This window comes from Trachemys scripta, chromosome 5 (assembly GCF_013100865.1).
Source record: "Trachemys scripta elegans isolate TJP31775 chromosome 5, CAS_Tse_1.0, whole genome shotgun sequence".
Lineage (NCBI taxonomy): Eukaryota > Metazoa > Chordata > Testudines > Emydidae > Trachemys > Trachemys scripta.
This window is the reverse complement of record NC_048302.1, coordinates 67,680,770-67,692,798: the sequence shown is the minus strand read 5'-3', so window position 1 is coordinate 67,692,798 and position 12,029 is coordinate 67,680,770. Positions and strand designations below refer to the sequence as shown.

The window sequence follows — 12,029 nt, the reverse complement described above, 5'->3', positions numbered from 1 at the left end:
ATGGTCTTTATATAATACTACTTCTCATTCACTGAGATATCCATTCCAGGATTTTACACAAGAACGGTGTGTGATACAGCTGGTCTATACAGCCCTAAAATATTCTACAGGTCACATTGGGAATTGCTATGGCACCTCTCCAAGGGCCATTCCCTTATGATGGAGGAATTCTAGAATCATGATGGGACTGATGACAGGAAGTAGTAGTAGAGGTGAATATAAGTGGGTTCCCTGTGAGATCACATTTTTAATTAACCCTTTACTTACATAAAAGAAAAGTTAGTGAATAATTAGATGACATTACCTGCTAATAAAGTTATTATAACCCGTGGTTATGACATGGAAAATAACTGTACAAATGGCCTCTTTGTGTCTCCAGTTTATTTTCCACTGATATGTTCATATAACTTTGCTGTTTTTTACAAGGAAAAAAAAAAACCACACACTTTTTTTTCTCACTGTCCAAACTGCAAGATCAGTCGAATCAAGTAGTGATCAATCTGCTTTACACTGCATGTTACCATCATCACCTATAGTTAAGATTCAAGATTGAGAAGCTGCCTGACAATTTTGATAATGTATGATTCAAAATAGAATACAGCTTATTCTCCCGTAGCTCTTTTGGCTTTGCAGTTCTGTAAGCCAAGCAGATATGATTTAGTTAATACACTAGGATCAGTTATATTTAGTTGTAATGAAAGAAAAGTCTTTTAGAATAACTTCTTTTAATCATAATTACAGTGTAAGGATACAAATAATCCCAGGTTGCAGGAGTCATAATTCTCAGACAGCACTTAATCATTGCCTTAATTATATGTTTTTGAAGCAATTTACTTTAGTTTGGAGTTGACAATCATTCTGCTACAAAACTGAAAGTAAGGATTAAAATTATGTATTGTCTGCCAACTACTAAAATGACCAGTTTTCAACTCTTGCCTGGAAAATATGTTAATTCACATTTTAATTAAATTGTAAAGAATTTGCACAGAACAAAGAATGAAGTTCTTAGTGACAAGATAAATTGCTTAAAGGAAATTATGCTGGAGTGACTTCCTGTGATTGACATGAAACTGGAAAAATATGACAAGTGGACAATAAAAACTGAGCAGCAGTGCTCTACATAAACAAAAAACCCTACAGTTAATTTTTTTAATGACTATTCTTGGCATTGTTTGATCCGATAATCCTACAAATGGCATCAATATTCTTATTTTTAAATTCCAGAAAATTGTGATATTTTAATTCATATCCATACCAAAACCTAAATCAACTCTTCATGTCATATTAAAAGTCTGGATAATTATAATTCGATCCAAGTACTTACATTAATTAGGATGTAATAAGCCTTCCAGAAGCTTGCCTCTCTGAAGAATTTTGCCACTACCCATTGATTGATGGTGGTGGCGGGGTGGGGGGGATCATATGCTTTTTCCTTATGAAAAAGTATTATCGGCCTCAGTATTGTAATTATGGCACTCAGGTAGATTGCTGCTCCTGCACAGAGCCCCATTGACCCATATTATAAATGCCTGTGTGCTATCAATTGCAGGATGAAGGCCCCAGAATTTAATAGAGAGTAAACCAGTACATTTTTATAGAAAACATAAAAAAATAGAAACTGTTGATACAGAATGACATCCTTTCTATAAATTACATAGAAATAGATAGAAAGAATCTAATTTTCTATTTTAATCTGTAGCATTGTCCAGTTTATTCTACAAGACTATCCAAAAGAGAAACTATAAAAAGGATAATCTTTTAAATTAAGTGCCATCTGGCTTTTCTACAGTTGTTTTTATTAACATATATAAGGTAATATTCACACATATATAACAATTAACAACTTACAAAGAAGCACAGTATGAAACAGTGCAGTTGGAGTTCTCCAGAGCTCTTTTTAGGTTCCAGAATCTGAGATGAGTAGCTGGTGGGATCCCGCCTATCTGGTGATCCCCAGTCACCCTTTTTGGGGATATTTGTGGCAATGTGTTTTGATAATGAGTACTGCAGATTTTAGGGCAGGATGTTTTGTATTTGTCCTGATTGTAAGACAAAATTGCCATGGCTTTAATGAGGGTAAGAACTAAGATATTGTGTAATCTTTTCAGGGTGACAAGGAGTTCATCACCAGTGAAAAAATCTGTTGAACATTAAAAGGAAAAAATCTCTCTTTTGCAGTGCCTACATCTGGAACATACATGTTTTCTCTCTCCTTGTCATCCACTCCCCATCTCATTTCGAACCTCATCAGAAATCATCCTTTTCAACCTTGAACTTATGTTTTATATCTTTGCCATTCCTCCCTGCTAGACCATGTGCTTTTATTTATTGTTTAACTCTGCAAAGCATTTTGAGATAATGGTCCAGTTCATTAGCTGGTATGAATTGGTCACGTTCATCAGGTGTTATAAATTGGCATAGCTTAATTGAAGTTAATGAAGCTATGCTTATTTACACACACTGAGAATATCCCCCAAAGTTTGTATGAAAGATTCTGTACAAACAAGGCCCCCATTCTGCAAACACACACATGAGTAGTGCCCTTTATTCTTGTAGGTAAAATTACTCACATGCATGATGTTGGCAGGATAAGTGCCTGAAATTACATGGTATTGAATTAGGCCCTAATTTAGTAAAGTGTGTAAGCATTTTCCTATCTTTAAGCATGTGAGAAGTCACCTTGGCTTCATTGGGACTATTTATGTGCCTAAAGTTGGGTAAAATGTCTAAGAATCATGCTGAATCACAGCCTTAATCATTAAGACTTACTATGACTGAAAGTTCTTTGGAGCAGAGGCCAGGCCTTCATATTTTTGTACATCACCTAACAATCCTGATTGGGGTCTTTGTGTACTACCCTGATTTAAAAAAAAGAAAAGAAGAGAAAATGTACAGCTGTACATGCTTGTGCTCCACACCTTTCATTTCCTCACCCTCGTGTCCAACCCTGCCACCGAGTGGTGGGACCTCCTACCACCAGTGGAGGGTGAGGAACTCTGGTGGGCTAGTGTCATAACTATAAAGGGAAGGGTAATAGCTGTCCTGTGTACAGTACTATAAATCCCTCCTGGCCAGAGACTCCAAAATCCTTTTCCCTGTAAAGGGTTAAGAAGCTCAGGTAACCTGGCTGGCATCTGACCTAAAGGACCAATAAGGGGACAAGATACTTTCAAATCTTGGGCGGGGGGGGAAGGCTTTTGTTTGTGTTCTTTGTTTGGGAGTGTGTTCGTTCTCGGGGACTGAGAGGGACCAGACATCAATCCAGGTTCTCCACATCTTTCTAAACAAGCCTCTCCTATTTCAAACTTGTAAGTAAATAGCCAGGCAAGGCGTGTTAGTTTTCCTTTGTTTTCTCAACTTGTAAATGTACCTTTTACTAGAGTGTTTATCTTTATTTGCTGTACTTTGAACCTGAGACTAGAGGGGAGTCCTCTGAGCTCTTTAAGTTTGATTACCCTGTAAGGTTAATTTCCATACTGATTTTACAGAGATGATTTTTACCTTTTTCTTTAATTAAAAACCTTCTTTTTAAGAACCTGATTGATTTTTCCTTGTTTTAGATCCAAAGGGGTTTTGGATCTTGATTCACCAGGAGTTGGTGGGAGGAAGGAGGGGGGATGGTTAATTTCTCCCTGTTGTAGATCCCAGGGGGGGAACTGATTCACCAGGAGTTGGTGGGAGTAAGGAGGGGAATGGTTAATTTCCCCTTGTTTTAAATCCAAGGGGTTTGGATTTGTTTTCACCAGGGAATGGGTGAAGGTTTTTCAAGGCTTCCCAGGGAGGGAATCCATTGAAATGGTGGCAGCCGAACCAGAGCTAAGCTGGTAGTTAAGCTTAGAAGTTTTCATGCAGGCCCCTACATTTGTACCCTAAAGTTCAAAGTGGGGATCCAGCCCTGACAGCCAGTCTGTATTCCACATTGGTCTTGTGGCCCTCTGGGGATATTAGTTGGCAGCTCGTTCATGGAGCCATGAGCATGGGCATGTAGTTGGTGCAGTTCACCTTTCTTGCCCCTTGTGTGGCATGAGGGAGACCCCAGTGCACATCTATCTTGAGTGTGCAAGGCTACAGCCCCTTTTCTGGCTTCTCCTTAGGTTATGACTGCACTGTTCTCTGCACTTCCTGATTTACGCACAGCCCAGCTGTTGCCCCAAAAAGTCATGAGACCTCCTCATCAACCTCCTCCTGGCGCTGGCCAAGGTAGCCATCCACCATATCAAGAGGAGGATGCTGGATGGGGAGGTGCTCTGTGACTGTGGGGCCTATTTCTACTCCTCCCTCAGATCACGTGTCCGAGCAGTGTTTCTCAGGGCTAAGTCCACTGGCTTCCTGGATGCCTTTGCAGAACAGTGGAAGCTGTCTGGTATTCTCTGCTCAGTGTCTCCTTCTGGTTCCTTGCTTTTGACCCTGTGACCTTCCGTTAGGGTTGCCAACCCTCCAGGATTGGCCTGGAGTCTCCAGGAATTGACATCGATCTCCCGGTGACTTGAAAGCAATCCCAGAGATTTTAATAGGATATTTTAAGAAATGACATTATGTCCAAAAATCTCCCAGAATAGCTTCAGTCAGAGTTGGCAACCCTACCCTCACTCCCATTGCTGTTATTCATCAATTGTCCCCAACTTCAGTTGAGACCTGGGTTCAGTAGTTTCTCCTCTTAGGCTTGTGGAGGAGCCTTTAGATGAGGGCAGGACTTGCACCTACCCTCCCCCGGGTCTTCAATAAGTACTCACTCCCCGTTCTCTGTCACAGATGGTTTTATGGTTAAAGCAATTGAATGCCACCCAGAACAATTAGATACTTCCCCTGCCTCTCCACATAGTTCCTATGTGGTACTGGGAAAGTCATGTAAACCAAAATTTTCAAAGATGTCCAGGGCTCACTAAATAATGCATGTAGTTACATGCTGAATAATCAGGATAAAGAGAAATACAGAATGCTTATTAAATGAGCACTGTCCATCCTGTGCACTGAATGAGGAAGGGGTCATGTCTTAAAAAACAGCAATAAGACTGTATCATAATGCATATGTACAAGGGAGCAAAAATAAAATTTCTCAGGAAACCCTAATCCTGGTATTTCCTAACTTTTGGCTGGTTGACTTGTCAACCTTAGTGTTCTTTTTATGTAGGTGTTTTTTTTTTCTTTTAATGTACTACAAATATAGAGTCAAAGTTTCGGGTCCAGGTGCAACCACAAAAATGTGCAGTCAACCATTGTGACTGCAGCTCTCCATTTTCCATGTGCAAACAGTCATTTGTGTACTTATTTGTAAAAACAAATGCAAGTACAAAGGTACATAGAGATTTCTGTCAGTGCACCTGTTGCTTTTGATCCATATTGTGAAAGTCCCTAATTCAGTTTTCACACTAAACATATTTAGATGTTTAAGCTATAATAATTACTGAAATACAGTAAAATTAATTAGGCCACTAGCATGAAGGCATCTTCCCCCTCTGTGTCTTTTTGATAACAGTATTTACTGTCCCATTTCTCCTCTGTCCCTTGCCTTATGGCACAATATTTTAGGGTTTGATTCTGTAAAGAGTTGATCACCAATTTTGAGCTGCTGAGTGAGAGTCTCCTAATTCAGTGAGAATTGACCATATCTCAACAAAAAGCACTCAAGCACTTTACAGGCTCAGGAAGTTTGTAAATAATATTGACAATCCTCCTGCATGAGGTATCACCACAGTGTAAACAGCATGTTGTTTGGCAGATTTCTTCAGCACAAAAAACATGTTTTTTTGAAAACAGAAGGAATATAAAGATCTGTTTAATAATTTCTTGCATAGTCAGGTCAGCTATTTCTCCATTTTTCTATGTGACATACAAACTGTAATATGGACAGGACACTCCATTAATGAAGAAAAATAGAGTTTGTGAAAGAAAAATCTCATTTGGATATGAAGATACTCTCTTTTTTGAGCATAGGGTCAGACGCTGGCATTTTCAGATTCTCGTTCAATAAAATACTCAATTGACCTATGGTTGCATTCAAAAGCCAAAGTGAAAGCAGATGAAAGAATTCAAATTCTAATCTTTCCCCTTTTTTGCTACCACTTCAGAAATGTAGCTTTTCAACCATATTGAGCATGGATTAGTTTTAACTCTAGCCAACTTAAAATCTGAGGGTCCTTCAGCAAAATTAGAAGATGGTTCTGCATTTTAAAAAAATGTAAAACATATTTTGAGTTTGTACAGTACCTGAGCGAGGTTCATAAGTGTGTCTCTGAAGTGGCCTGAAGTCTCAGAATAAATGTCTTGTTGAAGATCATTGTTGTATTCTGGGGTGCAAACCACAACAAACTTGTGTTAAATGTGTAATTTGTAGAACACACAAGTATTCTCTGAATAATGTTAGTGAAGATTTGCAAACAATGATGAGTAACAAGAATAAAAACTATACTCAGTATATTGACATTTGCAAGTCTTTAAACACTTTTCAGTGAGCAATAAATTGGCCTAATCATGTGGGGATAGATCTTCAAAGGGATTTTCACAAGAGTTTAAGCAGGTTAGGCACCTAATTCACTTAACCTGCTTATGCACTTTTGAAAATCCCATTAGGTGCCTATCTGCATCTTTAGGTGCCTAAACGCCTAAGAAAATCTGGTCTGTAGTCCCCACTGCTAGCAAGAACCTCCGTGACTTTAATAGGATTTTTACCTAAATAGTTCAAGCCTAAAATGACAATTAGTTAGAGAACAAACAATCCCCCCAAAACAAAAAACAACCCCCTCCTTCTTTTTAAAGATTTAAAGAGTTTAATCTTCCTTCAAAAGTTATAGTCCAAAAATATCAGCCTGTGCACTGAGAGACTTTTCAAAGATCACAGAATCATGAATGTCTAAAAAAATTGAGATATTTTTATGCTACTACATTAAAAATTTAAACTTGATTTATACATTTTGCTTCAGCCTTTTATGTACAATTATCCTGAAACAAGGAAAGAGAGAAAACAATTGGCTTTAAGAATTCATCTTTGGAAGTCTAGCTCTTTCAGTCATGAAACTATATCCAGAACACTTTTAGTCAGAATTGCACCCTTGTAGGATATGCTACTGTATACTTAAATAAAATAAAATAAACAATACGCATTAAGTAGGCTTCTTTCATTTGGAAGATCTCCCCATTTGATCTTGAGGCTAATATATCAATTAGACAGTTCTCTTCCATCTCTGCTCCCTGCAAGGAAAAAATAGCAAACAAGCAAGGTCATTACTAGTAGAGATAATGGCTTCCAATACAATGTGTAATATTTGTCAAGGACAGTGAAAGAATGCTAGTCTCTGTTCGAGGAGTTCATGGTTTATTTTTATGGGTTATTTTCCTATTAATAAGAGTACTGATTTCAGTCTTTTCGGGGTTACAGATTAGCTTCTGTGTAATTAGTATTAGAACTGAACCTCCAACACTAACACTTAAAGTTAAGCATGTGAAGTGTCCTATTGCTAAGGTAACATGGAAAGCGAGACAATGCCCTACCAAAGGAGAAAATGCACGGGGATGAATTTCATTCCTAGGAAGCAATAAAGCCCTTTTAAATATGTGGGGCTTTGTAAAGAATTAAATGCATGTACTAAGCATGCTGTCCCTAATTGTGCTAGGGGGTTAGACAATTTGAAATATATTTGAACATCAATAACATGCTGTGCTTCCAGTTTCTCTTTTTTGGAACTACTCAGAAGTATGTTTTGCAATGTTTACAACAGTACTTGATTTTTACATGAAGTACTTCTTCATTACTGTCATACCATGTAGGATTGCAAATCATTACATTTCCCCACAAGGTTGTTGACTTCAGTTCGTGAGTTTGAATTCAGGTGAATGGATGCTACATATACTGCTTTTGATAGGTGCATACAGCTCTGGTTAATAACAATGGGAATTATGAATTTAGAATAGGAGAAGAATATGTCAGCAAGGCCCCAATTCTGCAGAGTTATGTATGTGCATTATTTTAAGCATCCAAGTAATCCCATTGATTCCACAATTAAGGTACAAGCGTGTAAAAAAGCACAAACTTGATTCAAATGCAGAAACATTCTAGATTTGCCAATCCTGGTCAATAGTGATAAAAATAGTACTTCTGATGCTACTAATGGGCTATAATAATCTCACTGCTAACCATCATTTTAAAAATATACCAGTAGCTCTAAAAGTGCCTTGATATCAACTGTTAAAAAAATGACAAAGTTGGTGCTCATTTTATTTGCTGGCAATGACTGCTTAATACAATAAAATAGTTCCTAGCCTTGAAAATGGGAATGAAAGCAAAATGTTAAAGGATAGTCATTGATTTATAAAAGAGTAAGGTAAGTATTAGGGTGCAGACAATGCAAACACTTATGCATGTGCTTAGCCTTATGAGAAAGATTCAATGGGACTACTCATATGAGCATATCTAAGAATATGTCTAAGTGTTTGCCGGATCAGGGACTTACATTTCAGTTAACAAACCATACTGTAGAAATATGTGATTTTCTTCAGTTATCTGTTTATATTCATCTGTTAAATTATTGCTGTATTTTTTAAAGCTAGATTATTTATATTGCTTTTAATATATAATATATTGATTTAATATATAATATATTGATTTAATATATAATTATGTATTTATATATTAAAAGCAATATAAATAATCTAAACTGAGAAATGCCTTTTTAACGGTTTATCTTTCAGTTATATGTCAAAGAATCTATGAAACAGATGTGAATTGCTGTAATCAGTGCCTATAAGTAATAATCTAAGTATTTTTGAGTTAGACACGCACCTTCATAGCATGCCTGAGCTCATGGGCATCATAGGATGCAGGTGGATACATCAGGCCAACCATAACGTCTTTGAAGTGATGAGAGAGATTCTCTTTCAGGTCCATAATCAAATCCTTGGAAAAAAGATAATTAGGATTATTGTGGTACTCATGCTGTGCAGTGGAATATTAATCACTGAAAGCATTAAAAATAAAAACTAGCAATTATTTTTGTGATATAATAAAAAGATGAGCCCTGCAGGCTGGATTGTGGCTACAGTTAAGTAACAAAAACTCTTCTCAAAGCTGTGCATATCCTTGTTGATAATATGGGTAAGGCTACTGTACATAAAGAAAGAAAAAGAACACAGCAATGTTGGCTTATGGTTAATTAGAACATAGGTGAAACCCCACCCCCAATATTTAGAAATGGAAAAGACTTACACTGGTAAGGAAAGACATTTGGGGACAAATTTTAAAAGGGTCTGCAATCTGCTTTGAAACATTCTCCATCAACTTGTGTATGCAATCTTTATGAACCCAGACCTTTAGGTGTGCCTGTGCAAACAACTTTTGTGTGACATCACCACAACTATATTTTATGGGTTGTACTCAACTATATTTGTAAGTAGGTTTGTAATCATATGCAGAGCTGGACAGAAAACAGTTTTCCCAGCCAGTGAAACTTGTCAAGATTTTGAAAATGGACTCATTCCACATCTGGATGAAACTGAGACCTTTTTGAAGTTACTCAATGAAAAAAAAATATAGGAGAGCTTCGAGGCTGGTGATTATAGTACTTGCCTGGAATGATCTGAATCAGGCAGAGGGGGATTTATACGTGAGTGTTTGTCTGCTTTCCCACTCTTTCAGTCTCTTTTGCTGGAGTGCTTCTGGTGTGCATAAATAATTAACTCTTCATTTGAGCAGGGACTTGAAACTTCATCTCTGGTTAGTGGTCTAGCCACTAACCTATAGTAAACCTATAGTCAAACCTATAGACTAACACAGTTGCTACTTTGTAACCTATAGTCAGTCACCCTCTCAAGCAATATTTAATTATTTATACAAAATGTAACATCTTCAGCCAGCAAAACTGAGCTAGAGACACACTGATTTGGAGCAAGTACTCTGTTACATAGGCCAAAGGCATGCGGTAACCACAGGACTATAATCTCTCTTAGTCCTGTTCCTCCCTGACATTCCATCCTGGACCCGAGGAACTTTTCTTGACAAAAATGTGTTGAACCTAACGCCTTCCTACAAAACATTTCTGTTTTGACAAATAAACATTTCATGATTGAAATAAATCTTTCAGACAAAAATTCCTCTAGTCATATGTCAGGGAGAAGAGATGGAGGCTAGTCAGGAACTTAAAATGGCAAGAAAGCTGTCCCTGATCAGAGGGGCAACATGAGGAAAGGTTTTATCTTTGCTTATCTTTTCCTACTTTCTAGCACCCTTCATCTGCTATACTTTGTGAATACTAGACTTATTTAGTGAATGTGTCCATTTGCATTTATCACATTTGCTGGACGTTTTTCTCTTGGATACCAGCGTGTGATTCCTGTTAAGGTTAATGAGACTTATGGGTAAGTACTAAGTAGCGAATGTCCCCCTAGTTGATTTTAACAATGCACATGGAGCTGTGATATACATTGGAAAATAAAAACATTGCTGCCTATTGTGACATATCACATAGTTATACTTCTTGGGGCAGACCCTCAGCTAAGAATTTTCCCCCTGGAAACTACATACTGCTTCTTCCTCACTACTAAAGGATTCTCTTCATGGACTCTTTCTTTGGGGTATAGGAAATTTCTAGGGACTTTCTGCCTCCCCCACATGTTATTCACTCCCCAGACAATGAGAAATCTTGAAAATACATGCCTCAGGTTATTGGCAGTTAGTGTATGCCTCTCCCTTTTTGTTTTTTATTTTAACTGAATTTAACAAAACTGGTATGATGGCACTGGAAGCTTCTCCGCAGCCCCATATGCATGCGTCCGCACTGATCTACAATGTACTTATTGAGGGGATAAGAATGTCCATGCTCACTTACTCTTTATCTGTTTGAGGCTTTCAACCTCTTAAGACTGCCAAAAAGCTTGTCACTTGCAGCAGTGGTGTGTTATTGTGTAGATACCTATTCACTTATTTCCTATACACTAACTAAGCAGGCATCAGGACCCAGATCCACAAAGGACCCAGATTCTTAGCATCACACTGCCTAACTTTTAAGTACCTCTAAATCGCTGTAAATTCTGGGTTAGATGCCTAGACTCCCTACACAATGCATGGAGAGAGATAGGAATAGTGTAGGGATATTAAAGAAGGTACTAACAGTGATTCCCCCAAGTGACAGTGACCCCCCAATAATTTGTCCCCCACACTTTAAAATCCAACAGTTTCACCAAGTACAAAAATCTTTTGGGTCTTCTGTTAAAACTTGTAAGCTACTGTCTGTAGAAATCATTGATTGTATCTATCCTGTGAAAGATACTTTATTACTATGTAAAACTTACAAACAAGTTAATTTACTTTGTTCTTGAAGTAATTGATACAATGTAAACAAACACTATAAGCCGTTAAGTGACTTTCACTTCATTGTAACAGCAATGGCTCCTAGACTCCCACCCTCTGTGATTAAAGGGCTGGGAGTCTCAAATGAATTATCACATACCCTGAAAGTGGTGGAGACACTAAATTAAAATATGGTTAAGTTATGGAATGTATGTTGATGAATGCTTGATGTACATGAATGGTTAGGGAGGTGCCAGCCTAGAAAGGGAGTATCCATCGGTCGAAGAATGTGTAAAGTGGATCACCAGAACCCCCGGAGGGTAAACTGGGATCCACCCCATCACCTGGAAGGATGAGAAACACAAACTTTGGACAGTTTGGAGCCACCAGGAATGTGCCCAGGAATGTGCCATCTGCTGATTGAGTCAGCAACAGCAGAATGAAACAGCTCCCATAGACTAACATAGGAATTAATTCCTATAAGAATGGACTCTCAAGACTGAGGATTTTGAGTCTCTGGTTCTGCTGCCAGCCTCCAGGAGCATCAGGTGCACCTGACACAGACTCGGCTCCATCCTCATGACCAAGATACCTGGCCAGTAACTTGGCATGAGCAACTTCTAGGCTGGTAACTATAACACCTATACAGAACTTGAATGAATGATTGTGTGAATGAATCTCTCTCTCTCTCTATATATATATATATATATATGTGTGTGTGTGTATATAAGGAATAAGTAGTGATAGGAAT

General features: G+C 37.9%; 1 protein-coding gene across 1 annotated transcript in view; it reads right to left on the bottom strand.

Annotated features, from left to right (window-relative positions):
• ANXA10 (annexin A10) overlaps positions 1 to 12,029 on the bottom strand; it is a 49,902-nt gene that overhangs the window by 8,500 nt on the left and 29,373 nt on the right. The window contains exons 4-6 of the mRNA XM_034772047.1: positions 8,777 to 8,890; positions 7,098 to 7,188; positions 6,208 to 6,287 (exon numbers count right to left, since the gene is read on the bottom strand). Coding sequence (XP_034627938.1) covers positions 6,208 to 6,287; positions 7,098 to 7,188; positions 8,777 to 8,890 — 285 coding nt within the window. The remainder of the gene's footprint in view (positions 1 to 6,207; positions 6,288 to 7,097; positions 7,189 to 8,776; positions 8,891 to 12,029) is intronic.